This window comes from Grampus griseus (assembly GCF_964374135.1).
Source record: "Grampus griseus genome assembly, chromosome: 2".
NCBI classification, from domain to species: domain Eukaryota; kingdom Metazoa; phylum Chordata; class Mammalia; order Artiodactyla; family Delphinidae; genus Grampus; species Grampus griseus.
The window spans coordinates 168,687,013-168,714,376 of record NC_139018.1 but is presented as its reverse complement, the minus strand read 5'-3'; the positions used below and the strand labels follow the sequence as shown (position 1 = coordinate 168,714,376).

The 27,364-nt window shown below is 48.8% G+C and overlaps 1 protein-coding gene and 1 long non-coding RNA gene across 9 annotated transcripts in view; one reads left to right on the top strand and one right to left on the bottom strand.

The window, feature by feature from the left end:
• Nucleotides 1-18,154, top strand: part of FRMD4A (FERM domain containing 4A) — a gene marked incomplete at its 3' end in the record, with an annotated part of 330,271 nt that extends 312,117 nt beyond the window's left edge. For 5 of the 6 annotated variants that reach the window (XM_082647379.1, XM_082647375.1, XM_082647378.1 and 2 more), the window contains 3 exons: nt 918-1,786; nt 4,103-4,199; nt 16,783-18,154. In XM_082647379.1, the coding sequence (XP_082503505.1) occupies nt 918-1,786; nt 4,103-4,199; nt 16,783-16,885 (1,069 nt within the window). Of the gene's footprint in view, nt 1-917; nt 1,787-4,102; nt 4,200-6,483; nt 6,554-16,782 lie in introns of those variants that run through there. The other variant, XM_082647380.1, reaches the window with a different exon arrangement.
• On the bottom strand, nt 7,366-26,564 carry LOC309818016. 3 transcript variants are annotated; one of them, XR_014296299.1, is made up of 11 exons: nt 26,306-26,564; nt 22,059-25,958; nt 20,403-20,527; nt 18,112-18,863; nt 14,816-15,059; nt 13,748-13,855; nt 12,427-12,513; nt 10,323-10,539; nt 8,435-8,680; nt 8,153-8,256; nt 7,366-7,974 (listed from the first exon to the last, which is right to left on the bottom strand). It is a non-coding gene; the product is annotated as an uncharacterized lncRNA (long non-coding RNA). The 3 variants fall into 3 exon arrangements; XR_014296297.1 differs by having other exon boundaries at nt 8,153-8,680; XR_014296298.1 differs by having other exon boundaries at nt 7,366-7,968; nt 8,153-8,680.
• Between the last annotated feature and the right edge of the window lie 800 nt (nt 26,565-27,364).

Here is a 27,364-nt window from a genome sequence, read left to right as displayed (position 1 = left end):
CTCTAAGGATATTCAGGGAACAGCAGGGTCAAGGCCCCAGACACAGGCCTGCACTCAGCATGTTCCAGGAGGCCGGTGTGGCCAGAACAAAGTGATGGAGCGGGGTGGGACCAGAGAGGAAACTGAGGCCCGAGTCAAGGAGGGCCACACAGTGGGGACTTCGCAGTCTACCCTGAGTGACAGCCCTGGGAATCGCCTCTTCCTGTACTTGGTCAACGCAGCCACGGTGAATTTCTGTGGAGTCCTTGTACTCTGCCCCCTGCCATACTGATGGACATTTATCGTGTGGCTGCAATGAGCAGAATGGATTGTAAACAGAAGTGGAGAGGTAAGTATTTGCATCCGTCATTTTTAAGGGTTCCATGTGCCACCAACCTTCCGTTTTAGACAAGTGTTCATGGGGAAATGGAAATCTGTCCAGTACTCGTAATAGTACTGGGTGGAACCATGATTGCTTCTGCCGGGCTGTTTCTTGACCTACAAAAATGGGCATTTCATCTGGCTTAACATAATACCAGAACGGGGATGATCTTGGTTCGCTGTGTCTATAGAACCTCTTTCCACCTTTAAAAGAAAGAAAAAAAAAAAACACCTGGCTATTGGCATGCTTTTTTCAGAAGCCCTTAGGTGGGCACTTTGTCCCCATCGCCCATTCGGAATCGCAAATCACGGCGGAGGCCCGGCTCTCCTCCGGGGATCAGCGTCCGCTCCCGGCTGGTCTTCACCTGAGAGGGGTGGGAAGCACCTGGATCCCCAGGGTCCCCGCCCTTAGACTCGCTCTCCTAGATGCGCGTTTGCGGGAGGCTCTGGGCCTCGCGGCCTCGCGCTCTTTCCGAGTCCGACGATCGGAGCATTGCAGAGCCGCCAGCCCCTCCCCCAGGCGACCCCAGACCCAGCGCGCCGTGGTCTCCCCGCAGGTCGGTGGACCTCAGCCCCACGCGGCTGCACAGCCTCGCCCTGCACTTTCGGCACCGGAGCTCCAGCTTGGAGTCCCAGGGCAAGCTCCTGGGCTCGGAGAACGACACGGGGAGCCCCGACTTCTACACGCCACGGACTCGCAGCAGCAACGGCTCGGACCCCATGGACGACTGCTCGTCGTGCACCAGCCACTCGAGCTCGGAGCACTACTACCCGGCGCAGATGAATGCCAACTACTCCACGCTGGCCGAGGACTCGCCGTCCAAGGCGCGCGCGCGGCAGCGGCAGCGGCAACGGGCGGCGGGCGCGCTGGGCGCGGCGAACTCGGGCAGCATGCCCAACCTGGCGGCGCGCGGCGGCGGCCACGGCCACGGCGTCTACCTGCACAGCCAGAGCCAGCCCAGCTCGCAGTACCGCATCAAGGAGTACCCGCTGTACGTGGAGGGCGGCGCCACGCCCGTGGTGGTGCGCAGCCTGGAGAGCGACCAGGAGGGCCACTACAGCGTCAAGGCGCAGTTCAAGACCTCCAACTCGTACACGGCCGGCGGCCTGTTCCGGGAGAGCTGGCGCGGCGGCGACGAGGGCGACGCGGGCCGCCTGACGCCGTCGCGCTCGCAGATCCTGCGGACTCCGTCGCTGGGCCGCGACGGCGGCGCCCACGACAAGGGCGCGGGCCGCGCCGCCGTCTCGGACGAGCTGCGCCAGTGGTACCAGCGCTCGAGCGCCTCGCACAAGGAGCACAGCCGCCTGTCGCACGCCAGCTCCGCCTCCTCGGACGGCGCCTCCCAGTACAGCGCCTCCTCCCAGAGCACCTTCGTGGCGCACAGCAGGGTCACCAGGATGCCCCAGATGTGCAAGGCCACGTCAGGTGAGGAGGGGCGGACGGCTCGGCGCGCACCTGGTCGGTATGGAGGTGAACTGGTGGGGATTGAAGGTTTTCTTAGAGCAGGCAGGAAGAAGAGATGGTTAATTCTAGAAACCTAGCTGTCAGGTGTGTGAGACCTTCCTTCCCCTCCTTCCTCACCCCTCCCACTCGAGCCTAGGTTTTGCCGCGTGAGGAAGACCTGGGAAGGGGCGGGGCAGCGCATCCTAAGCCCCGCCCCAGCCCAGCGGACTGCGCGCACCGCCGTCTCCCATATCAGCTTCCTGAGTAGGGGTGCAGACCATCCCCGCAGCCACTTGTCCTTGTAAGGACGGAGATCCAAGCAGTGGGTGAAGTCCGTGTCTTTCAGGGTTTATCCAGTCAAAGGTGAGCCTTTACCCTGGTGAAGGGGGCGACAGTAGTAGGTGAGAGGCAGCAGTGGGTTAGAGACCTGAGCGGTACCCTTGCAGGGGAGAGGAACACTTGAAGCCCTGAGATTTGGCCAGTGTCTCCCCCAGGTGGCGCAGACCGGCTACAGAATGAAGTGGCGAGCTCTGCCTGTGACTTCCCCTGGTGACTTTCCGGAAAACTCGAGACTGCTCCTCGAGATCTCGTTTCACTGATGTTATGTTCTGACCAAAGTAATGTTTGTAAAGTGCTTCTGATGCCCCGTTGTTACATCTTAAAGTTTTCATCATCAGAGGGTTACCGCATATCCTTGTACTCAGGGCGTCGAGCAGTACCGAATCAAGTGAAACATGGAAGAAACCCGTTCTCTCCCTTAAGTTAATCCCCTTCCCACTCCGTCTCCAGGAAAGAATAACGATGATAAAAAAAAAAAAAAAGTGTCCAGCAGTCTCCACGTCCCTGCGGAGTTTTCAGCTCCAGCAGACGCTAACTCATTTATATATCTTAACACCCACAAAGAGGGGAGATTGTGCGGCGATGAGACTTGATCGGAGCGCCTTTCTAGTTGGTAGATGGGATGCTTGCCCGATCATGAATCGCCTGATAAAAGCCAATTAAAAAGAGACTGCATCACACTGACTGTAGGAAAGTAAGTGGGAGAGGATTCTGAGACATAATGAAAAATGATTTTTAAAGTATCAGGATAAAATGAGAGCAGCAAATGGAAGGAAGTCCAAGTCAGGATTTGACTTGCGACTGGAAAGAAGGTTAAGGGCGGGCAGAAATCCAGGGAAGGGAGAGTGATCGTATAGACAGAAAATGGGGCGGGGGGCGGGTTCCTCTTTGGGGGACTGAAGGAGATTCTTGGGGCCTGGGGAGAACAGGGCGAAAAGGAAGGACCGGCCGGCTGCCCGGGTGTGCCAGCTCACAGGGCTTCTGCAACTTCTCCCCAGATTCCCAGTGACTCGTTTATTATGTCATTGCCAAATGTCAAGTTGCAGAGACAGGAATAAATATGGTTCACGCAAGCGTGAGAGAACCGTGGACTTCAAGGTCCGAGAACCTTCTCCAGATTCCTCTGTCATCTGTAAAATCAGCCCAGTGAATTATGCCATCAGCTTCCTAGGAGGATTTTGAGAATAATGAATGTATTATGTATATCATTTAAAGACCATGGTCCCCTGTAACCCTATTAGGAGAAGCTGAGGTTGGACAGGTCAGGAGTATTTATGTTCTGTTGCAACTGTAGCACTTGTCTAGTAGATCTGCTTTACCTTAAGAGATTCGGTAAATCTTTTGGAACGTATTTTAGACTAAGCATCCTAATGAAAAAGATTGCATTCCCAAGGAAGCAGAGGGACGCATTTAAGTAGGATTTACTTCCTACTGAGTTTTCCCAACTAAATAAATCCTGCCCACATCAGTAAGCTCCACGTGGTCGGGTTTGGATGAGCTTTGAAAAGCCCTGCCCCATTGGAAGGGTCCTGACATGGTAAATGACAAGCCTAAAACGGCAGAGACCACAAGCTCAGACAACCTTTCTGGAGGTTCTCTGTTCGTAATAAAGAACAGTTTTAACATTGGGGCCGTATCTGGAAACGCCCTGTGCAGAGAAACAGGTCCTCCCTGTGCTAGGCCAGCCCAGGCCCCCCTCCGAGGACAGTGGGGACTGTCGCCATCCCTGTGGCCACTTCCCAGTGGCAAAGCGGGGACCTAGGACCCCAAGCGAGCTTGACTCAGAATGGAGCTGCACAGCTGGGGGGAGAAAACGTCATTGGCCAAACGTGGGGAGAGGAGAGGGGTGGACGTTTTCCCACGGGACCCTGCCACGGGGCCACAGGCAGCATCTCTGGAAAGAAGCTCCTTTACTGCCCCGTGTCTGACCTGTGTCTCTTCTGCGCCACCTACACGCAGCTGCCTTACCTCAAAGCCAGAGAAGCTCAACGCCGTCCAGTGAAGTTGGAGCGACGCCCCCCGGCAGCCCTCACCACATCCTAACCTGGCGGACCGGGTGAGTTCCCCCTTCAGACCTCCGACCCTCCCTTCCTGGTTAGCAGTGATCCTCCGCGTTCTTCGTCAGTTAGAGCATAGCAGGTGTAAGATCCTAGTGACAGAGGGTTTATCGGCAGGAGAGTGAGGTACTGGGAAAGCGGGAACGACGTACAGCGCTGGGAACTTCTTCCTCTCCCGAGAAGCCCCAGGCACTGCTGTTACCTTCCACCCCCTCCTTTCCGGCGCCGTCCCTTTATTTGGGTGAATTCTCTCTACTCTCCTTCAAAGTTGGTGATGGTCCTGAAAATGTGGAGGGAGCCCAGTGAGCTTCTTTGGCCAGAATTCCAGACAGCACTGGACTTGGGTTGCGATCACCCCAGGCCAGCCAAGGAGAGATTCAGGAACCCACCCACACCCACCCCCGGCCTGAGCCCCAGCCTGCTGCTCTGCGTGCTTGGCAGTGTGTCCACTGTCTTGGTGTCAGGATGCTTCTTAAGGAAGGAAAAGCAGAAGGCTCAGATTCTGTCTCAGTCCCGGCCAAGCCCTTGTTCAGAACGATCGGGTACCTTGAGACCCTGAAGAGGTGGCCCACAGTAAATGAGGAAACCAAAACTCGGCTCCTCTTTCAGCTTTAAATGTAGGCAGAGACCACCACATAGCACAGTAAACCTCATGGACACTTAGGCTGTTTTCATGTACAGAAGAGTCCGGCAGATACACGCGACCTGCCTCCTGCTCCCCTCACCATCCCTGCCTCTTCCGTTGCTCCTAAGACGTGGACTCTAAGTGGATGTTCCATTCTATCGTTATCCATTGGCTAAAGGAATGAGGTCCCTTTATCCAGCTTTAGTCAGCTTCTCATTTGCTGGGGCATCCGTGGGGATGTCTGGGAAACTCTGACAGCTGTGAGTTACGCCAGAGGGAAACTACAGGACCCGAACCGGCCCCTCCTTTCAGGCTCTGTTCTCGGCAGACACGTTTTGTTGCTGCAGATTTATCTCTAGCGATTTTAAACCAGGCTTTAATTCAGCCTTAGTATTTGACAGAAGGGGAGCTCGCATTTATTGAGTGACTGCTGTGTACTCAAAGGCTGGAAGCTTCTGCTAACATAGCTGAGCTCATATAATCCTCACTGCAATCCTGCAAGGGAAGTGCCCAGATTTTTTTAGTTTTATAGATGAGGCTCAGAGAAAATCAGTGTCTTCCCAATGTCGCACAGCTGGACGGTGCTGGACTTTCAGCCCTGCACTCCGTGGGCCCACCCCGAAGCCTCGTCTTTTTCCACCCAGCCAGTGGTTCTTAAAACGTGGTACCCCAGACCAGCAACATAAACACTCCTGGGGTCCTGTTAGAAATGCACCTGTCGGACCCATCCGTGACGCACTGAATCAGAAACTCGGGGTGGCGCCCGGCGGTCTGTGTGTTAGCGCCCTCCAGGGGATGCTGGTGCACTTAGGTTTGACGACCCATCACCGACCCACCGCACGCTGCCCCTTACGCTCTTGAGTTAACAGACCCTGCGGTCCCAACTGCCGGTGTTCTGTGTCCACTCCCACTGCCTGGTCTGTTGGGCAGCAGGTACCCCTGTCCTTATTACACACTCTTCTAACACTACCTTACGTACCATCCACGCCCCAGCTCTAGCTCGTGTGGTCAGGCAGCTGCTGCAGGGCTTAGGGCCCAAGAGTTTCAAGAAGACAGGTTCATAAAAAGAATGACAGGTCTTCTGTGTCCATGGTACCTCCACTGGCTAACCCATGTCACCCCGGATAAGGACCTTCAGATTTCAGGCTTTCTGGCTCCTCCAAATTTTCTGGATCACACCCATGCCCACCTGATCTCCACACATGACTGTTACTTGACGGACAGCAGGCTTTGGAACTTATGAGCACCCCTCACCTGCCTTTCCCCTGGAGTGGATCTGGGAACATGTCCATGTTTGATCACACACAGCTAGTGAGGATTCGAGACCAATTTGAAACAAAAAGGAATTCTGGTCCTTAAACTCTTTTATCAGATTGAGTTGAATTATCATTAACGAACAATAGCTGTTCTCTGTGATGTGATAATAAGAAATGGGTCAAAAGTGCCAAAGCCTGGCTGCCTTCCTAACAAAACTAAAGCGGTCTGTGACGCCCGCGAGGGGGCTGAAAGCTACGCACGGCCTGTGTTATGTGTCACTAGCGCTTGGGTGCATAGTCAGCTGGGCCTTCCAGTGCATTAATAAGCTACTCATCGTGTCTGTGTCAGCTCCTCTCTTTAACCTGACCTCTCTTCTCTTCCTTCTGCTTTCCTTTGTTCAGAGAAGCAACAGAAAACTCGCCCATTATGGATGGGTCTGAGTCTCCAACTCACCAAAGTACTGATGAATAGAGGTATCGTAAGGGCATGTTTCGTTCTTACAGCCTTCCCCCTTCACTGTTCATGAGTCTGTGATCTCAGATGTGCTGCATCTGTGTTGCCTTTGGCCGTATGTATCATAATTTCCAGAAGGAAACATCTGAGTGGTGTGGAAGCCGTTATTTTCATGTCTTATTTCTAGATACATGTGGAAGTCGATGTTTAGATGTATGTTTTTACATCAGGTGTGTGTGTGTTAGATATCCCCACTGCTACTTCCCAGAAAAGACCACAGAGTATGTTTTAGACTTTCCCAGGTTCTTCGTACATGCAGATACTGGTAGAAGCTTTTACGGGTACTTTTAGTACTCAACGTTGGTTGAAAAGAACAGCAGCACGCAGTTTGTATCTCAAGGCGCCAAGGGCAGGCTGAGCTCATCCAGAACCACCTGGTCACCCACGATGTCATCCCAGTGTTCTTGAGTGACGGCTGTGCACTCTACCAAGTGCCGTAGGGCCCTGCTTTCCAAACTGTGATCCACCGACGAGCGGCATCCTCCTCATCACCCAGGAGCCTGTTAGGAGGTAGACTCCTGGACATACTGAATTCGAATCTGCATTTTAACAGGGTCCCTGGGTGAATCAAATGCACGCTGGAATTTGCAAAGCCCTGCTACAGCGGGCATAGAAACACGAACACCTGATCTGGTTCCTGTCCTCAGGGGGAGACAAGGTATTGAAATTAAGAGCATTTCAAGGGTTAACTAAAAAAGATACCATTCAGAAGTGGCTAAAAAAAAAAAGTGGTAAGTTTATTCAATCAAAAAATGATTCTTGCAGCACTTATGTATTAAATACCCTGAGACTTTAAACAAAATGCTAAAAGGTTTCCAAGGGGAGAGGGATCCCTTCCAAGGCCCGGGGTGCGAGGAGGGGGGTCTCGAAGGGTGGAGGCCAGTTCAAGGGCGAAAGCAGCACAGATGCAGAAACAAGCAGGGGTGTCTGGGGAACAGCAGAGTGTCATTTTGCTGTAGAGAAAGAGCGAGACTTCAGCCTGAAAAGTAGGGTAGGACAAGATCCTGACCCAAAGTGGGGAGACGTGGAACAATTTTTACTGCAAGTGCCCTGAGCTGGCAGATGGGGGATTCGGAAAACAGGGGCTGAGCCTTTGAGAGGAAGGTGGTGTTAAAAGAATTCGACTGAGTATATTTGAAAGAGCTTACTGGCTTTATTTCAGTGATTCATGAATCAGGCAGACAGAAAGGAGCTGTACAAAACGAAAGACATGCAGGCAGAAAGGAGCGGGAACGAGGAAGTTACACCAGCTGAAAAAGCGGGTTGGTTGTAGCCCAGTCGCTCTCCGTTAGGGGACGGCAGGGGTCTGTCGGGCAGACGTGCTGATCCGGCGAGTCCCGATTTGACTGGTTAAAGACTCCTTTCTGGGGGAGCTGAAACTATAAAGTTAAGTCTCGGTTTGGTGATATGGAACCTAGCCTAAGTGACTTCATTTTGAGTCTGCTGTCTTGTTTTTAACAATTACCCCCTTTTCATCAGACTCTGAGCCTAATTAAGAGAAGTGATCAAAGTTTAAGGCATTAGCGCTACTCCCAGCTGTGGCTTTGGAGTTCTTACCGGGGTTTTTTTGCTGAATCTCTGTGTGGTCTTCACAGGTCACGGCACTGGGTTCATGGTCTTTCAGTCGGTCATTCTCTTCGTTCCTTTTCGGATGTTCTGTTCTGAGGGAGATCATTTGCTTGGTAGCCAGTGGCTGCAAAGTTGCATTTAAAGCTTTTGCGAGAATACAGCACACTAAGGCGACTGCTGTAGTATTATAGGCAGAATAATCCCCAAAGAAAGATCCCGTGGGCTGGTTTGTTGGCCTAAGAGAGTGACTGGTTTGTTCAGTAGTCTCACCTTCCCCAGCAGTGTTGATCCAGGTGCAGCAGGCGGTGCTGGTCACAGCACAGGCGTCTCCTTGTTCAGCTGAAGGATAATCAACCAGAGGCTTCTCTTATTTTCAAGAACAACTCTGGCCAGAGAGTCTAGGGATTTTCATTGGGCAGCTGTTGCTTTACCAGCAGATTCTGGAACCTTCAAGAGGTAAGGAGAGATTCCTGGTCGTGGCCTCATCTGCATCAGCTCCTGGCCGGCTGAGTGGGGCTGTACCAAAGGAAGCAGATTTTGAACCACTGAATGCTTCCTGGTAATTCCCGTTTCCATCTGTGGCTCGGGCCCCAAAAGGTGACAGCCGTGGAGGCCAGTACACCTGAAGGGTCTGTAGACAGCACAGGTGGTTTTATTCTCTTTCCCTTGCCTCGCGTCCCTTTCTTTGTACAGAGCCTGGATGCAGGGTTCCCTGGGGTGTTAACCAGAGACAAGGAAGTAGATCCCCAGGGTTAGGGAGTGGGACACAACAGAAAGGTGGGCTGGCTGTTTGGTCCAGAGAAACGGAGGCATTGGAAATCAGGGAGCAGTCTGTGATGGACAGAACAGTGTAATCACTGGCATCGTGATAATTCAGAGTCTTTGAGGTTAGATTTAGCCCGCTTTGCAATGGCCTTAGATATGTGAACAGTGGCATTATCTTTCCAGGCCAGAGCAAAGCAAAAAAGATGGACAGCAAGAATCATAAAAACCTTCACAGCGTGAGAATTAGGAAAAGGACGGTCAGAGAGGGAAGGCAGAATGGAAAGGCAGACACGCTCTTGGTCTGACATGTTGGGAGGAAGCAGTCTGTCTGTCTGTCTCGATGGTGGCTGGTCGGTTTGATTGGTTTGAGGGCTGCAGCTTTTTTGCACGGGACCGGAAGTCAGGTGGAGCCTTCATCAGGTGTGAAATACGTACCCAAGGTTTGGCCCCTTGTGATGTGGCAGCCATGTGGTGGTCAAGAGTTCTTGGTAGGTTCCTTGCCATGAATCTCACTTTTGCAAAAGCGTCAGAGTAAAACAATAACTGTCTGTCAATGACAAAAGAACTTAAAAATGCCCAGTGCTAAAGATCTGATGAGAGTTCATTATAATGGAATTGACAAGGAAATTTGGTTATTTCTGTGATTGACAGACAGTATTTTAAGATAACCAGAATTATGACTGATGATAACCTTATACCAAGACATATCAGATTTCTAGGAATTTCACACAATTTCTAGAACACTTAATTATATTAATAATTAAGTGTTATTAAAATACAAATAACCCAAGAAGATTTATCATCACTTAGTTGGCAACGCTTCCCATGTAACTGAACAATAAACCTAAGCAGTGTAACATCTTCAGAAGGTAAGAGACAAATCCTCTGAAATCTGGTTTAGAACATGGGGGCACAAATGTACTACGGTGTACAAGGCATTTGTGTCAGACAGGGCAAGGAGAGTTATGATCGGAGAAAGGTAAAAATAAGGCACTGAGAGACCGGGCTGCAAAAGTTTAACACTGTAGCTGACATCGAAGGGACTTCAGCTGTTGCTTAAGGTGGCACCAAGGATGATAGAAGGAAAATCAGGTTACAGGAAGGACCGGGGAGTCTCCAACCTTACAGACAGATCGGAGTTTTAAATGACAAATACAGCGTCTGAAAGGTTACCTCGCTTGGCAATTGCCTGGAAGACACGGGCAACCCGGAGAGAAAACAGATAAGTGGAGGAGTCTGGTTAACTTCCCCTATCATGATTTCCACAGTAAAGAGAACAGTGGCGGAAATCAAGTTAAGTTACACAGGCCTGGCCCGTTGTCTTGGGATAGCTGTCTATCTATGTCCGAGGTTGTCTGCTTCTGGTGCCGGGAGATCTTAAGTGTGAGATCACCTGTGGCTTTGCTGGTTCATTCTGGTCCTGTTACTCCTTTCAGGTGGGCCAGATGCCTTCAAATTTAGCTGTGCAGGAACTGGCGAGCAGTACCAGAAAAGATCCTTTCCAAGGAGGGAAGCAGGAGTCCTTTAGTTGGGGTCTTTTCCAGTGGCTGTATTCTCCAGGAAGTAGGTCATGAGGGGTGTCAGTGTCAGGCTGTAATACGCTTTTTAACCTGTAGGAGGAATAGAGAATAGATGACTAGCCATTTTTTTAATAGGTCCTGTTGGGCAATTTGAGGGTCACAGTATGGAGACTGATGCAGATGCATGGGTCTGCCAGGTACTGTTTCCTCGGGAGTGAGCTTAGGTTTTTCAAAAGGCAAGGACCTTAGATGCAAAAGGACCAGTGACAGCACCTTGGTCAAAGTCTCAGGAAATTTTCCTAATTGGGTTTTAATGATGTCACTAGTCTTTTCTCCGAGTCCTGAATGCAGCCTGTATAGCCTAAGAAGGACTCTCCAGGGTTCTCGGATTACCTGGCCAGTAAAATGAGTTCCTCAGTCACTATACATACATGATGGGGGTGCCCCATATAGGGATGACGTTTTGAAGTAATTTCTTTGCTACAAAAGAGGCAGTTGCTTATCAACAGGAAAAAACTTCTACCCAGTGAGAAATTTGTTCCTGTGTTCTTAACAATTCTGTTTAGATTAGTCATGAAAATTTCTCGAGGCATTAAACAGCTAGCCAACATCTTAAGTTCTCTTCCTTGGTGACAAATTTTGTAATAGAGATTAACGTGAACTTATTTGACTAATAAACGCAGGTAGAATAAAAGTTGTACATATGCACTATATTTAACATACCTACTTTAATTAAACCAACAAACTTAAGTTAGCTTTTGTTTACTAAAGATTTTTCCTAGATCATGCGAACTTGAAAAACATTTGGGTTACGTTTCTGTATTTCAGAGTTTTAGAATACTTAATCGCTTATTTTGCTTTAAGCCAATTAAATATGCTCTTTTGCAAATTAATTTTGGCAATACCAGAGGTAGAAAAACATTACAAACATACAATGTACACAGATAAACATACAGACAGATGCAGAGATCGTAAAGCTTTTGTTTTAAAATTTTACCTATGAGACAGGTACAATAATGCAAAACTTACTAGTTTATAGAAGAACACTTTTATCCAAATCCTGTTTCTGGAAGTTGGAGTAAGGCAGGGTTACCTGCTCAGATGGCTAACGCTTTTCATTACTATTTGTGGAGAAGACACTTAAGGTTTTTCATTCACCTAAGCTCCAAATAGCCTTCCCCATCTTTTTTTCCTTCTGGTGAGAATTACCTGCCTGAAGTAATTACCTGCCTGAAGTTTGTGTTTCTAAGAGCTGGCCTAGGTAAGAATTCTCGGAAGAGACCAGGTGGAACATTCACAACTCAAAGGCACAGGAGAAAAAATGGAACTTCGTCCAGGAAGGACTTTTCTTTCTTAAATCCAGGTATTTTACAATGTCTGCAAGCCTGTTGAGATGAAGAAGGGATGTCTGGGGATTGACAGAAAGGACAGGTGAGCTTTGAACTGCCTCTAGAGCTGCATCTCTGTGCTTGTAAAGACTAGGTCTGTAAGACAAGGACAGTCGGGGAATTGGGTTGCAACGTGAATGACATCGTAGCCCATCCAACTACATTATCTTCTATTTGCTTCTTTAGATCAGAGAGAAGATCTTCAACTAAGATGGAATTCAAGAGATTCCTATGCTCTAGATTTAGAGCTTTGTCTTTGGAATGTTTTTCTTTCCCTCTGGGTACATAGCTTCATTTTGACTTAGGGGACAAAGCCTTTAAAAAGTTCCTAACGGGCTCTGTATATCAGCGTCCAGCAGTTTGGCCAACTTCTGACCATAGAGCTACTTAAACAATCCTTTTAAATATCTTGTCAGGGGGACAAACAGTAAATATTCCTGGCCATATTGAAAGACCTGGATGCAAGAGTCATTCCCAATGAGGGTGCAAAGGACACCACTCTCCCAAGCTCCAGAGCCACTCCCAAAGAAGGAAAGACTTAGTTCCCCTGAGGGCTGGCACTAAGCCACCAATGTAAGGTGCAACTTACATTTCTGTTATATCTGCCCAACCTGACGGTCGCCGAGCCAAGTTCTCAGGACACAAAATGAGACAAACAAGAAGGCAACAGCTGTCCCTGGGAGAGAACAGATCAACCAATGGGTCTGGATTTGGAAAGGAAGGGACATGAACGATTTACCTTTCTCTCTCAACTGGGCACTGCAAACAGAGATTCAGGAGAGCTGACTCTGGTCAGAATTCTCACCCCTTCCAGCTTCTGCCAGATTTACCAGGATCCCATCTGCAGGCTCTGGAACAACTGGGGTTTAGAGAGTATAGCTCCACTAATCTACCAGAATTTGGCAAGGTTTTCCATTAATTTTAGTTTCCCCTTGGCTGTTGAAGGGAGTAACTGGTAGCAGTTACAGGAGAATCCATGGAGTCCCATCAACCCTGGGAGAGCCCAAATGGGGGTCCTTCTTTGAGGGCAGATATGGGGTGTTCGTAAGGCCACCAACTTGATGACCTTGTTTACAGTCACGCAGTCTCTTCAAAGTGGGGAGACAGTGCAGACGGAGGAGAGTATAATGAGGCAAGGTGGAGAGAGGGGAGAGTAGGAGTTAACATCAGTCTTACAGTCTTATTTTGGGCATCTCTTGTATCTTTGTTTTATTATCCTTTTGCAATGAATCTTTCAGTGAAGCTATTTGGGAAGTTTGAAGCTTTCTGGAGGCTTCCTCACGCCAATTAAAATAGGTATCCCATTCCACTTGTTTGATTTGGGAGCCTTTGCTTTCAGGTGCACTTCTAAAGTGAACCATCTTGGCTAACTGGAACATTCCTCATGGTGACCATTGCCATTTTAGTTTGTCTTCAGTAAGATTGGTCCTTGTGTATGCAGACAGACCAAAAAAATTTTTAACACAGAAGTGCTGTGGGTGGTTCCTAAGGCCGGGGTGGGGGGCACCCTTAAAGCATTTAGATGAGTGGGATCCCATTTGCGGAGTTTTTCCTAGAATGAAGAAAATATTCTCTATAGCCTAAGGCGTGAGCTTAGGGCTGGGACTTGGGTTTTGTTTGACAGTTTACCTTTCACAGGATACTTCTTTGTCCTGGTGGACAGCTTTGCCCGTGACCAGGGGTCTCATTACATGGACTTTTCCTGCAGGTGGCCAGTGACCTGTTGTGACCCTTGCTTGGCTGTGACCACCCTATCCTTACCCGGGAGCCTTGGGCTTTGGAGACAGTTGTCTCTCGTTAGGTGTTTGACCCATGCCCTCCAATTTTTGTTTTAGTTTTGCTCTCAGGAAAACTACACGTTTGAATGTGAACCAAGTGCATTCTAATTCAGAAACCAAAAGGGTACTCACCAGAAGGACAATGTGTCCTTGCCCAAGTCCTGAATCAAGTCGGACAGACCAACCACAAGGAGGGAGCCTGAAATCAGAAGTCGCCTTCGGATCCCATGGCTGCCACCCCTGTCCAAAAAACAAGTTCAAGTTTAAAGATCTTGTTGGCTTCATTCATCAAGTTGCAACCCAGTTCCTTATGGAATTAGAAACTGTCCTTGTCTTACAAACCTAGTCCTTACAAGAACAGAAATGCAGCTCTAGAAGCAATTCAAAGCCTACCTATCCTTTTTCTTATCAATCCCCAAACATCCCTTCTTCACCTCAAAAGGCTTGCAGACATTGTAAAAGACTGGATTTAGGAAAGTAAAGTCCTCCTTGGAGGAACTCCCATTCTTTTCCTGTGCTTTTGAGTTGTGAATATTCCACCTGGTCTCCTCCAGGAACTCTTACCTAGGCCAGCTCTTAGAAACGCAAACTTCAGGGAGATAATTCTTACCAGAAGGAAAAAAGAAAAGCAAGGCTCTTTGGAACTTAGGTGAATGAAAAACCTTAAGTGTCTTCTCCACACTGAGCATGTAACCTTCATTGAGTCCAGCTTCCAGAAACAGGATTTGGATTCTACTGTTCTTTTACAAACTAGCGGGTTTTGCATGGTCGCACCGGCCTCGTGGCTGTGGGCAGCACGGAGCTTGCGTGCTCTCTCCATCTCTGCCTCTACTTCCTGTTCCTGGCGGTCACATCCTCGGGAGGAAGTGGACAGCCCTGTAGTGTGAAAGCTGCTTGGCCTTGCTCGGGCACTTGCCCATCTCTGACCAGTGACGGGTTAGAGGACTCTAACTGGCCCCGCCCTGGGCCACTTGGCCACCCTCAGTGAGGGTAGGGCAGACACCCTGGTGGAAACCACCACCAGGACGACGCAGAGTTAGGGAGGGACTGTCCCCCAATGAACAGCGTATGTCCACCGTGGGATCCAACCACCTTTTGCCACGAAAAGACTCTCAATCCCTCAGGCACGATGGCACAGGTCAGTTTTATCAGGGTGGAGAGAGAGTTTGCAGGGTGGGTAGGACGGAATCAGCTACTTACCACCGGAAGACAGTGACAGACGGGCAGGGCCAGTTCCGGAATTAGGGCCTCGATGTTACTTTGCTTCTGAAGCCACCTTTAAGTGTATTAACCCCAGTATATATTTCAGGGGTTCCAGGCACAGGACTCTCTTTAAAGGCCATGGTATGCTCACAGAGGCCTTGGGTTTTCCAGCGTTGATGGGTTTTTTAAAAGCCAGATGAGAAACCTTCACGAAATCCAGAATGCCTTCATCCACTTGTTCCTAGAGAAATCAGCGAATCAAACAGAAAAATGGCGATGATGGCTTATTCTCAGTCATAAACTGGTTCACGAGGTTGTCCTGAAGACGCTCTTGAAACCTGCTTTCCTTTGAGTCTCTTCCTGCCACCCGTCCCCAGCCATAACCGTAGCACAGGGCATGGGGAGATCAGCGGCAGGGGAGGAAATCATCTTCTGACATTTATGGAAAGTCCTGATGCTGTTTCCAGATAGGTATTTCTACCCCCAAAACGGCGTGTGCTCTGGGGAGGCCAAACTTGAAAACCCAGCTTGAACAAACCCACACCTACTAACTCAGAGGCACAGACCCGTGTCCCTCACAGGAATGCTATTCCAAAAACCGAAGGCTGTGGTTAAAGGCCTACAGGTTTCATCCCTTTAGGAATCAGCACCAATGAACACTCAGCAGTTACTAGGAGTAGAAGCTCAAAACAAAGGAAGAGCACAGGTGGTAATCCAGGCCTCTCTGCAGCTGTTCCTGCACAGGGCCCCGAGGTCAGCCCTGCCCATGTCGGGCTGCATGCGGCCCGCAGGGCAGGGAGAGGAAGGTAGGACCCCATCTCCTCAGGCCGCATGGCTGATTAACCAGCGTCTGGGCACCTCCTGGGCAAATTCCAGCCCATTCCTAGATTCAGTGAGATAAAGTGTGATCTTTAGCCCTCAAAGAGCTAGTTCAGGATCAGTGGGGAGGGGCCGTTTTCCCTAATAATGATGCCTAGTAACGATCATGGGCATCAGCATATCCATGTGATTGCTTCTTGATATGCAAAGACCACAGCTGACCCTTGAACAACACAGATTGGAGCTGCACAGGTCCACTTATACTCAGGTTTTTCCCAACAAATACAGTCGGCTGGCCCTCCGATCCACTGATGAGGACCCCACCGATACGAAGGGCCAACTGTACTGCACCAGTTTGTATCAGGGACTTGCTCATCCTCGGACTTTGGTATCCAGGGGGGGCTCTTGGACCCAATTCCCTGCAGATACCAAGGGACGACTGTGCCCAACCTGCGTCGTGACGCACAGCTGCAAGTCTGTTTTTTACAAAGTCTTTTCTATACACTTTTCTATATACTTTCAATACTTTTTTTGATAATCACACAACAATACATGTTATTTCAAATAAACAGCACTAAGACTCCATTCAAAATATCACCTCAGTTTCCCTACAGGGAAACCTGCCATTTCGCATGTGCTTCCAGGACAGAATAAAAATCTGGTGGACGCTGGTTACACCTGGGATCTCAGGGAGGACAAAGCAAGCAAGTGTTCTGAGAAAACAAAGAATCCTGAGGCCTCCAGCCGGAGGGGTTCTGGGCCTTGGCCGCATGGGAGAGTCATGTGGGGGGATCTGAAAGCTCCGGACACTCAAGCACAGCCCAGACCAATTAAACCTGCATCTCCACGGTGGGTGTTTTGGGGGTTCCCGGGTGAGTCCCACATGCAGCCGAGCCCGAGGACCACTGCATTAAGTGTTAGCTCCGTTTCCCTCCACACACGTACAAGGCTTAGGTCCCCTGGGTGTGAATGTTCTCCAGTCTGCGCGAGCCTGCTGTGCGCTCAGCACTGCCGCAGGCCTGGTTCCTTATGAACGGGGAAGACGAGTGATCATTATCGGCCCCTATGGACACGTACTTCTGAACGCAGACTGCCAAGTGACGTTCCCCCCTAACTGTCTCCTCTCGCCCTTGGACTCCCTGCAGGAGCTACAATGATAGCTGTTTCCTGGATCCCTCCCTCTATCCAGAACTAGCTGATGTCCAGTGGTACGGGCAAGAAAAAGCCAAGCCCGGGACCCTCGTGTGAGCCAGCCGGCCTCAATCTGGCCGCCTCGACGCCATTCTGAGATCACCTCACTGCCTCTCATTTGCCTTACCCAGACGCAGTGTCACCTGCACCAGCTTCGGCCCTCAGCACTTTTCTTCTCCTGTCTCCGCGTCCCCCTCACCCTCCAAAAACCTGACTGGGGAGACATTCTGGAAGGTTCCGGTCCCACTGTGTGTCCCCTGGCTCCCTTGCCCAGAGAGCCAGGCACCAATCCTCAATGGCACCTTGGTGGCTCCCCCCTGCCGTGACAGCCCCCTGGCCAGGAACCATCAGGGAAGCTGGCTGGCCTGGACTCCTGTGGACTAGTGGCATTGGTGGAAACCAGGAGAGGGGACTTAAGTACAGGGTGATCCAGAAAGACTGTGAAAGCTGGGGCCCACCTGGAGGCCCACCAAGCACTCGGTGAAGACCATGCCCCGTGGGAGTATTCAGCGGACAGCTGAAATACTTCCTGGGAGGAGTGACTGTTGCGGGAGCAGGAAGAACAGAAACAGAAGCTGGACACGTCAGAGATGCATCCACGGATCACAGTCAGTTATGCTGCCAAAGATTTTAAAAAATTAAAAACTAAAAACACACAAAAAATTAAGAGGGGCCAAGAGGAAGACGTTCTTTCTGCAATGAAATCTCTTTTAAATCCTCAACTGCTACTGCATCCCACACGTGAAAGTCAACCATCTGTAACGTGTGCCCCTCACCCCTCTCCCTTAACATTCCACCTCCCTCTCCATCGAGAGCCTGAAAACTAACCCAATGTGATGGTCACGTCGGGGGACCCCTGGCTGGCATTGCTGACTTGGATCTCCATGAGTCTGGACCCCAAGGAGAACAGACCCACGGGGAGTAGCGGAGTGTCCACTTAGCCCCAGCCTGCATGGGGGGTTCAGCCCAAGACACAAAGCTGCTTTCCTTTGGGGATTTGTAGGAAACGTAAGGTGATGGTTGCCAAAAGTGGTTCTCTCTCATTAAAACAACCAGTAAAAGTGTATCCTGTTTTTTTCTCACAAGGTGTTTCATTTGATCTTTTATGGGAAGCCAAGGGAAAAAGCACATTGCGATCCATTCAAGTGTTTAACTGTCGTAGCCCATTTTCTGTTTGTTAGCACTTGTGTGACAAAGAGTTCAGATCCAATGGCACCCGGTTACCAACGTGTCACTTCTTGCAAGAACCCAACTATGCCCTTAGGTAGGAAGACTGTACTCACATGTCTACTAGCTGGCAGGCAGAGCAGGGTTGAAAAAATGTATCAGCTCCCAGGGGGCCCATATGCCTACGACATCAGCTACCTTGATGTGTCCCGATGGTCTGCAGGGACCAAAAAAGGAAGAGAGAAGAAAGGTGTGTGGGAGCTGCACGTTTACATGTGTTTTGAGCTATGCTTAACACACAACTGGAAAGCCATCAATCTTCAAAGGCCTCAAAAATACTTTTATAATACTAACAAGTGCACACTCGTAGTTGGGTTATTTCAAATGGCACAAACACGGTCTCCACAGAGGTGGGATGCTGTGCTTATTGGCGCAAGTGGCGGGGCGGGGGGGAAATTTCTTTTCTCACTTGTAATGACTTCCTACTGGAAAGGCAGTGGACAGCCAGAGACAGGAGCTGGGGTGGGGTAGATTTGTGGGCAAGCAGAGTTGAAGTTAGCTTTAGCGTAACAAGAAAAAGCTTTGTTTTTTATGTATATGTAATCCAAGAATAAACAATAGACTCTACCAGACCCAGAGGGTAAGAATGGACACTTACCATTGGTTAAAATGAAATATCAGTAAATACCCACGGTGCTCCCCCTGCTGCAGCTTGAAGAGCACTGTGGGATTCCTCTGGGGGCTCACAGCAGGCTGGGGCCAGGCTGGACGGTTCAGGGCGGGGGTTCCCTGGCTCTGTGCACGGCTGGGTTGGTGATATCAGCTTGCGGAAGGGATTAATATTCACAGATCGCTTTAGGGGTAAACCCTGCAGGGTAAATAAAATTGGTTATGATGATATTAAACGATTCTGGGGATTGACACGGGGAGGGGTGTTGCTCTTATTTTGATGGTCAGAGCTACAAACAGCAGGTTTTTCTTTCCCCATTCGGAAACATTCTGTATTGGGCCAGATTCTTTCTCCCAAAAGAAGATGCATGAATAATCAAACTGAACTCTGTCCCAGAGGAAAAGTCAAAAGGGAAATAGATGAGGTGACAAGGTTACATACTGCGGATGATACAACAGGGATAGTAGTTTGAAATCAAGTCGGAAGTCAGTCGGATAAATTTTTAGCCCAGTTGGGTTACAAAGACTGAGAGACGAAAATTCTTTCTAAACACTTGGGTGTGGGATTCGGGGGGCAGAAAGGAAAGGAGGCAGGATAGCGGGGCAGAATTACAGTTCAGGCAAACAGTATGATGGTCTGGTAGTAAAGACGGAGATTGAGTAAAACAGGTTTTACTGTTGAGCTGCGTTCAGTTCCTACAGGATGTACATAAAAATGCTGGTCCTTTGAGACTGACGTGGTTAATGATCAGTGTGGTGGGAAATGATATAGTTACTGTACACAAGCACTGGCAAGCTCCTTATATACCCCTATTTCTTTAAAGCAAATTAAGATGAAATATGAAACCCCTGGTCTGATATAAAGCCCCTATAGGAGTCTGGATACGTATAAGAAACTGCCTGTTTAGCCAGAAGGCTGGTGAAAACACCTACGTCAGACTTTGTTGTGAGACAGGTGGGTTTTTTTAATTTGATCATATGCAGGTGAGTGTTGAAACCGTTCAAATTCCAAGTTGTTTTCATTCGGTATTAGTTTAGTTCTACATATAGCAAACCCCATCCAGGTGCTATCAGATGACCAGTTACTGCTTAATTAACTAGGTGTAAAGTTTTACATATACATTAATGTCAATAGTTTATTACAAGTCGTGTAAAATGGACTCTAGTTTAATAATGGGGAAGAAAGGATTAGGTTGCTCCTGAAACTGATTTGTAGAGCATGTAAAATGACTTTACTGGATTCTGTTCAACTGTAATCAATGACAAAGATGTATGTTGTAGACAAAGTTGCAGAATTAAAAAGAAATCTGCTTTTAATTTATTCTTTTTGTATTAAGAATTTGTATAGTACCTCTACATTTTGCAAAACAGTGTTGTCAACACTTATTAAAGCATTTTCAAAATGAAAAGATCTCAGTTGCCTCTTGGACATTCTGTTTGTTTCTAAGTGATAAACACGCATGCTCCAGGGATCTCTCATTCAGTTGCCTGTGCCCCATCGGGCTCCTTTTTTAAAGTCAGTCTATATAGACGATATTCTCAGTGGCTTACTCCATCATGTAGACAAGCTTGGTTTGTTTAGTAGAGGCTAATTCCCTCTTATTCTAGTTTCCTTTTTTAATCATACAAATATATTGTTACGTATTCCTCCTACTACAAAAAGGATTTGAGATGAGAGGTCAGCCCTTGTTAGGATGCTATTTTAGTATCTGTATCACTGCTCATGACCAATAGTTACCTGTGTGCAGTATGTGCTAGGCTGGGTACTGTTCCCACAGGACAGTGCCACGTGGAAGAAACACCGAGGGCATCTGGGCTCTGGAGGTCGTTGTCCTTAGTCTCTGTCCCCTGTGGTCCCTGGTTCTGTGTAGGACAAAAAGGGCCAACTGTGGAGACAGGCAGGAAGCTCAGGCTCTTTACTACCACTGCTGTTCGTACCACAGCTCAAACTCTTGTCACCCACCCTCTAAATCCTATCACCAAAGCAACAGCCCGCTGGGCCTGCAGGTACAAAAAGCCCACACTGATGGGCAAATCGGGGACTGGCTTACTTTAGCGGAGCTTTTGCTGCAACTACATCCCTGGCCCCCTAACCCACACTGCATCTCTTCACTAGCATGAAACTAGAAATCTGGCAGCCAAGAGCATCCCGGGATGGAAAGCCTTGCTGAAGCATTTGCCACCAGTGTGGGTTAACCCCTGCCAAAAATGGAAACAAGCCATTGAGAACCTGAAGCACATCTGGAAGCAGGCCCATCAGGACAGCATCTTATACTTCCTAAGCCTGTCCTTCGCAAAGCAGCGAGGGCCTCTGTACCGAGGTGATCAACACTGATTGCAAACAAATAGGATCTTCTGTTAAGCCTTTTCCATGTAAATATGTCGCCGCTCAGGAAAGAAATCTATATCCTTTTAAGCTCTATCACGTGAAAGCAGCTGGCCCACAGGACGCTGGGACATTCCCATTTCTTTCCCACTCCCTCCTACCTTTCACCACCCATACACACACACACGCACACACACGAGCACTCCCCTTACGTTGTGTCAACAAGGCAATTCCAAACAGTCATTATTTTGGTTATTAGGGAACACAGTAAATACCTGATTGCCGTAGAAAGCACTAGAAACAGCCAGGCCTCTCCTTACTTACTCCCAGAATACCAGTTCAAAAAGGCTCAGACACAAAATTCTCTCTAAAAAGAGGAATATCAGAGAGCCCCTGATGTGGGCTAGCAAGCAGGCAGGGGCCCACTGTTGAAGCCAGTCATTCACTCCATATTGTGTGATGGGTCCAGGTCCTCAAAACCTTACATTCTCGTGGACTAAACAAACAGGCACACGACCACGACATAAGGGGAAATGAGGTCACCAGCATTAAACAGATAGAAGGAAGAGAGTAAAATGAGCCCCATGGATAAGAGGTCAGCAAGTGTGTAAATGGGATCCCTCACTCATCTCTCATTCAAGGAGCTGCCTAGTCAGAGATGGCAGAGAAAAGGTGAAAGGACGTGCAGTGGTATAACCTCTCTGCCTTGCACAAAATCACACCCCCAGCACAGTCACTATCTGTTCAGGTAACAGCTGGAGGACCTGGGCTGCAATTCAGGAGTATAAACAGTGAGCAGGTTAGCCGATAGGGCCCGTGTGCGTGCAATTGCACCAAGATTTTTTTTTTAAATCAGAAAACCCCATTTTTCTGTCCATACATTTTTATCCCCACAGAAGAGTAGGTTCCTTTTGTTCTTCACTCATTCATCCATTTTCTATCAAACCCCCTCCAATCATGCTTCCATTCCTCCCACTCTACCAAAACCTCTCTTGTCAAGGTCAAGGATGCCTCCCCACAAGGCCAAATCCGATGGTTAATCCTCTGTTCGCGTGCTATGTGACTTACCAGTAGCAATGGGCACAGCTGGTCCCTGTCACGTCCTTCATGGAAACACTCTTGCCACTGGAATCCAGGACAGCGTGTCCTCCAGGTTTTCCTCCTTATCACAGTCAGGGCTCCTCCTGCCAATCTCCTTGAGGGTTTTCTTCATCTGCCCGAGGTCTGGGTGCCAGAGTGCCCCAGAGCTCAGTTCAAGGCCTCCTCTTTACCATCCACAGTCACTTCCTGTAGCTCTCATCTTGTCCATGGTTCTAAGTGTCTTATGCTGAGGACACCTGTGTTTCTCCCAGTACCCTGACCTCAGCTCTAAAACTGGTACAATCCTCCAGCCCACTCAACAGCTCCACATGGATGTCTAATGTGCTAACACATCCAGACTGAATCTCTGACGTTCCCTCCAAACCTGCTCCATTAATGACCTTCCTCAGCTGAGTTAGAGGCAACTCCAATCTTCCAGGGCTCAGGCCAAAACCCTCGGAATCAACCATGATGACTTTCTTTCTCATCTCATGGTCAACCACATGGATGTGAAATCCCTGCCCTTAGAAGATATATATCCTCCTGGGAGTAGAAGGAGGCGGGGGAAAATGAAAGCAAATTAACATGGCACATTAGAAGACGTGTCATGAGGACAGTATTGGGTAAGCAAGGTCGGTCAGCGGAAGATCTAGCCCATGACAGGAGGAGCAACCCCTTCTCCTCCAAGTAAGGTAAGAACAGGTGGTGAGTGTGGGAAACAGACCTGAAGCTTTGCCTCCATACTCAACCCGGTGTGAGAAAAGACAGGTGAGGCCATCCTCCAGGTGAGACAGGAAAGGAGGGCAGGGTCGGGCTGGAGCAGAGTCACAGGTGAGAACAGCCCCGAGAGGAGAGGAGGTGGAGAACGCCCTCCAGGCATCACTTGGGGCCCAGGTGACACCCGATGCTTGGCATGTGAACTCCCTCCAGTGGCACCTGCTAGTGGGCGCGGGAGGGGACAGATGGAACGTGCCAGGCCCAGGCTGTGTAGTGCAGTGTGGCCGGAGGGCAACAGGGCAGGAGAGTAGACGGTCCTGGTGATTAAGTGAAGTGGTGACAATGGGATCTAGATGGACTACACAGCAAAGAAAAGCCAAGAAGGTGACGATGCAGTAGCAGAGAGCAGAAGACTGAGTGGACAGAAGGTCTTGAAGAGACTGAGGAAGAGCAGAGTGGGAATGAAGGAGACAGGACTGCACGACCGGACAGGAGGTGAGATACCCGTTTCTCCATCGTCTTAGTTCTCCACGCTTGGGGTGAATCCCAGGATTTAGGAGCAAAGGCCACACGTGCCAGTGGGAAGCCAATCTGAGCTGGGGGTGCCGGGAGAGGACCCAGCCTCATTCCCCCTCACGCAGGAACTGCAAATCCGGCTGCCTGTTCAATCAGGAGGCCAAGACCATGCCAGTTATTTTAACAGAAAGGGTTGAATATCAAGGGTTGTTAACAGGATACTGAAGAGGTGACAGAGATGATAACCAAGGGAAGCAGCCAGCACCCTCAGGGCTGGGGAACAGAGAAGGGACTTTGAAAACCTAGAAGCGGAGCTGGGAGTCAAACCTCTGAGGCGTGGACACCGCGCAGCTGGTACCGGTGCCTCGGGACTTGGCAGGACCTCACGGAGCCGGGATACAAATGTCTGAAAGGGGCACCGGGCTGACGGCGCTGCAATTTTCGAGGCAAAGCTGGTTCTATGAAAGTGTGGCAATCCTGCAGGCCAGGACCACCTCCTCCAGGAATGAACTGTCACTGCTGGGCTGCGACCCGCAGCTGGGCCACCACCGTCAGGGACAGGAAGCAAACATCGAGGAACAGGCCCCTTCTTCCCTCCTCGGGGTTCCCATCTCCCTTGTGGCCCACCATCGGTAGAACCCAACAGAAAGCCAGTCACCAAAGGAGAAAGGTGGTTAGCAGGGTCTCATCCCGAAGCAGGGTGTGGCAGGTGCCACGGGAGAGGCAAGCACAATTTTTTATCATTTTGCAAAAAACACATGCACCCTTTCAGCCCACGTTAGCATAATGTGAGTTACTGTTCTAGAAGGGACCGTGGTGATAACAGGTAGAAGCATATCAAGATACTTTCCCCCGGGACTTCCCGGGTGGTGCAGTGGTTAAGAATCCACCTGCCGATGCAGGGGACACGGGTTCCAGCTCTGGTCCGGGAAGATCCCACATGCCGCGGAGCAACTAAGCCCGTGCACCACAACTACTGAGCCTGCGCTCTAGAGCCCACGAGCCACAACTACTGAGCCCGTGTGCACAACTACTGAAGCCCATGTGCCTAGAACCCGTGCTCTGCAACGAAAAGACACCGCAATGAGAAGCCCGCACACCACAACGAGAAGCCGCCCCCGCTCGCCACAACTAGAGAAAGCCCACGCGCAGCAACGAAGACCCAACGCAGCCAAAAACAAATTAATTAATTTTGAAAAAAAGATACTTTCCCCCCAAATGAAAGCACAATCGTGCATTTTCTCAAACACCTTTCCCATCCATAGAGGTATTCAGGAGAGTACTCCTCTCAGTCATTTCTAAGGCTAATGGAGATGTGGCAGCAACACGAGAGAACAAGAGCTAGATGCCTCTGTCCAACGGAGTGACAAGAATCTCCACCACAGGCCAGACCTCTGTCTGCTCTGAAGCCTGGCTGTCTCTGAACTGCCTTTAACGTCCGTTTGGTTCATGGCTTTTCTGCAGTTGAAATGACCTGGTGCCGATATCCAGAGCTCATTCCCGTTAACAGTTACACTTACGTGTATCATACATAGTAGGACGTGGACGTGGCAGAGTCAGGTCTTGCTCCCGTTGGGGCAGACGGGACCTCAGGGCACCGGGACACACTTGCTACACGCCTCAATGGTTCTGAAAGCTGAGACATCTGAGTAACGCGTATATTGCTTAGGGACTGAATTCTGCAGAGTATATGGAAACACAACGGCAGGAGCTTACCCAATACTGTCCTCACAGAACGTGAGGCCCAGAGGAAGGCAGCTGTGATGGTTAATTTTATGGGTCAACTTGACTGCGAGTCGGGTGCCCAGATGTCTGGTTAAACGTTACTCTGGGTGTATCTGTGAGGGTGTTTGTGGAGGAGATGAACATCTGAATCGGTGGACTGAGTAAAAGATTGCTCTCCAGTGTGGACGGGCCTCATCCAATCTGTCGAGGGCCTGAACAGAACAAGAGGTGGGGTAAGGGAGAAGCTGCTCTCTCTGCCTGACCGTGGAGCTGGAACGCTGGTCCTCTCCCTCCCTCAAAGTGGGACTTCCCATAGGCTCTCCTGGATCTCCAGCCTTTGGTTTCAGACTGGAATTTACACCACTGGCTCTCCTGTTTGCAGACAGCAGATCATGGGACTTCTCAGCCTCCATAATCAAAGGAATCAATTCCATATATACAATTTCCTTGTAGGTCTGTTTCTCTGGAGAACCCTGACTAATACAGTGGTTCAAGGTTTGCACAACGATGCCCACGATGCCATTAAAGAACTGACTCCACCATCTCTAGCATGGGTCTCCCACCATCAAGACTGCAGGATGGCTGCAAAGCACTGAAGCATCATGACCACTTTTTAGGAAAGAAGCGAGAAAGGGCGACATTTTTGTGAACTAAGTCTATACTAAGTCTATCTCTTTTTTTTTTTCTTTTTTAGAAAAGCAACAGGTTTCCTGGAAGTCCCACCCAAAAGACTTCTATCCATATTTATTGGCAGAACCTGTCACAAAACCAACTCTAACTTTAAAGGGTCCCAGGAGAGCAAGTAGCTTTTACTGTGCTCACTGCAGCTCTGCACAAAGTAGGGCTCTGTTGGCAAAGGAGGAGAATGAAAACAGGGTAAGCAGCTGGCAGTGTCCACACCATACATATACGGCCCATAAACTTGCAGACCTAAAGAAGAAAAATACAAACCAAGTCTTAATGAAACAGTAATCTCATAAAACTATACAGTTTGACAAAAGTACAAAAACTCACACGACTTCCTCTTCTCTCAAATCCCACACTCAGGCATGCCACTATGAAAAGGTTATGTTATTTAAGATTCACATGATTTTTTATAAAATCTATCTGGCAAAGATAGCTGACAAAGGTTATGCCTGAGCTAGTTACAAGATTATTTCCCCTATGCATAGAAAACCCTGCATAAAGGCAAGCCACAGGGTGAGAGTATTTGTATTATATATATCTAACATAAGACTCATAGCCAGACTATATAAAGAACTATTGTATCTACGTACCACATCCTCTTTTTCCATTTGTCTGTCGATGGGCATTTAGGTTGCTTCCATGACCTGGCTATTGTAAATACTGCTGCAGTGAACATTGGGGGTGCATGTGTCTTTTTGAATTATGGTTTCCTCTGGGTATATGCCCAGTAGTGGGATTGCTGGGTCATATGGTAATTCTATTTTTAGTTTCTTAAGGAACCTCCATACTGTTCTCCATAGTGGCTGTATCAATATACATTCCCACCAACAGTGCAAGAGGGTTCCCTTTTCTCCACACCCTCTCCAGCATTCATTGTTTGTAGACTTTCTGATGATTCCCATTCTAACTGGTGTGAGGTGACACCTCATGGTAGTTTTGATTTGCAGTTCTCTAATAATTAGTGATGTTGAGCAGCTTTTCATGTGCTTCTTGGCCATGTGTATGTCTTCTTTGGAGAAATGTCTATTTAGGTCTTCTGCCCATTTTTTGCTTGGGTTGTTTTTTTGATATTGAGCTGCATGAGCTGCTTGTATATATTTTGGAGATTAATCCTTTGTCAGTTGCTTTGTTTGCAAATATTTTCTCCCACTCTGAGGGTTGTCTTTGCGTCTTGTTTACGGTTTCCTTTGCTGTGCAAAAGCTTTTAAGTTTCATTAGGCCCCATTTGTTTACTTTTGTTTTTATTTCCATTACTCTAGGAGGTGGATCAAAAAAGATCTTGCCGTGATTTATGTCAAAGAGTGTTCTTCCTATGTTTTCCTCTAGGGGTTTTATAGTGTCCAGTCTAATACATTTTGAGTTTATTTTTGTGCATGGTGTTAGGGAATGTTCTAATTTCATTCTTTTACATGTAGCTGTCCAGTTTTCCCAACACCACTTACTGAAGAGACTGTCTTTTCTCCATTGTATATTCTTGCCTCCTTTGTCATAGATTAGTTGACCGTAGGTGCATGGGTTTATCTCTGGGCTTTCTATCCTGTTCCATTGATCTTTGTAGAGACGTGGATGGACCTAGAGACTGTCATACAGAGTGAAGTCAGACAGAAAGAGAAAAAAAAATATCATATATTAAAGCATATATGTGGAAC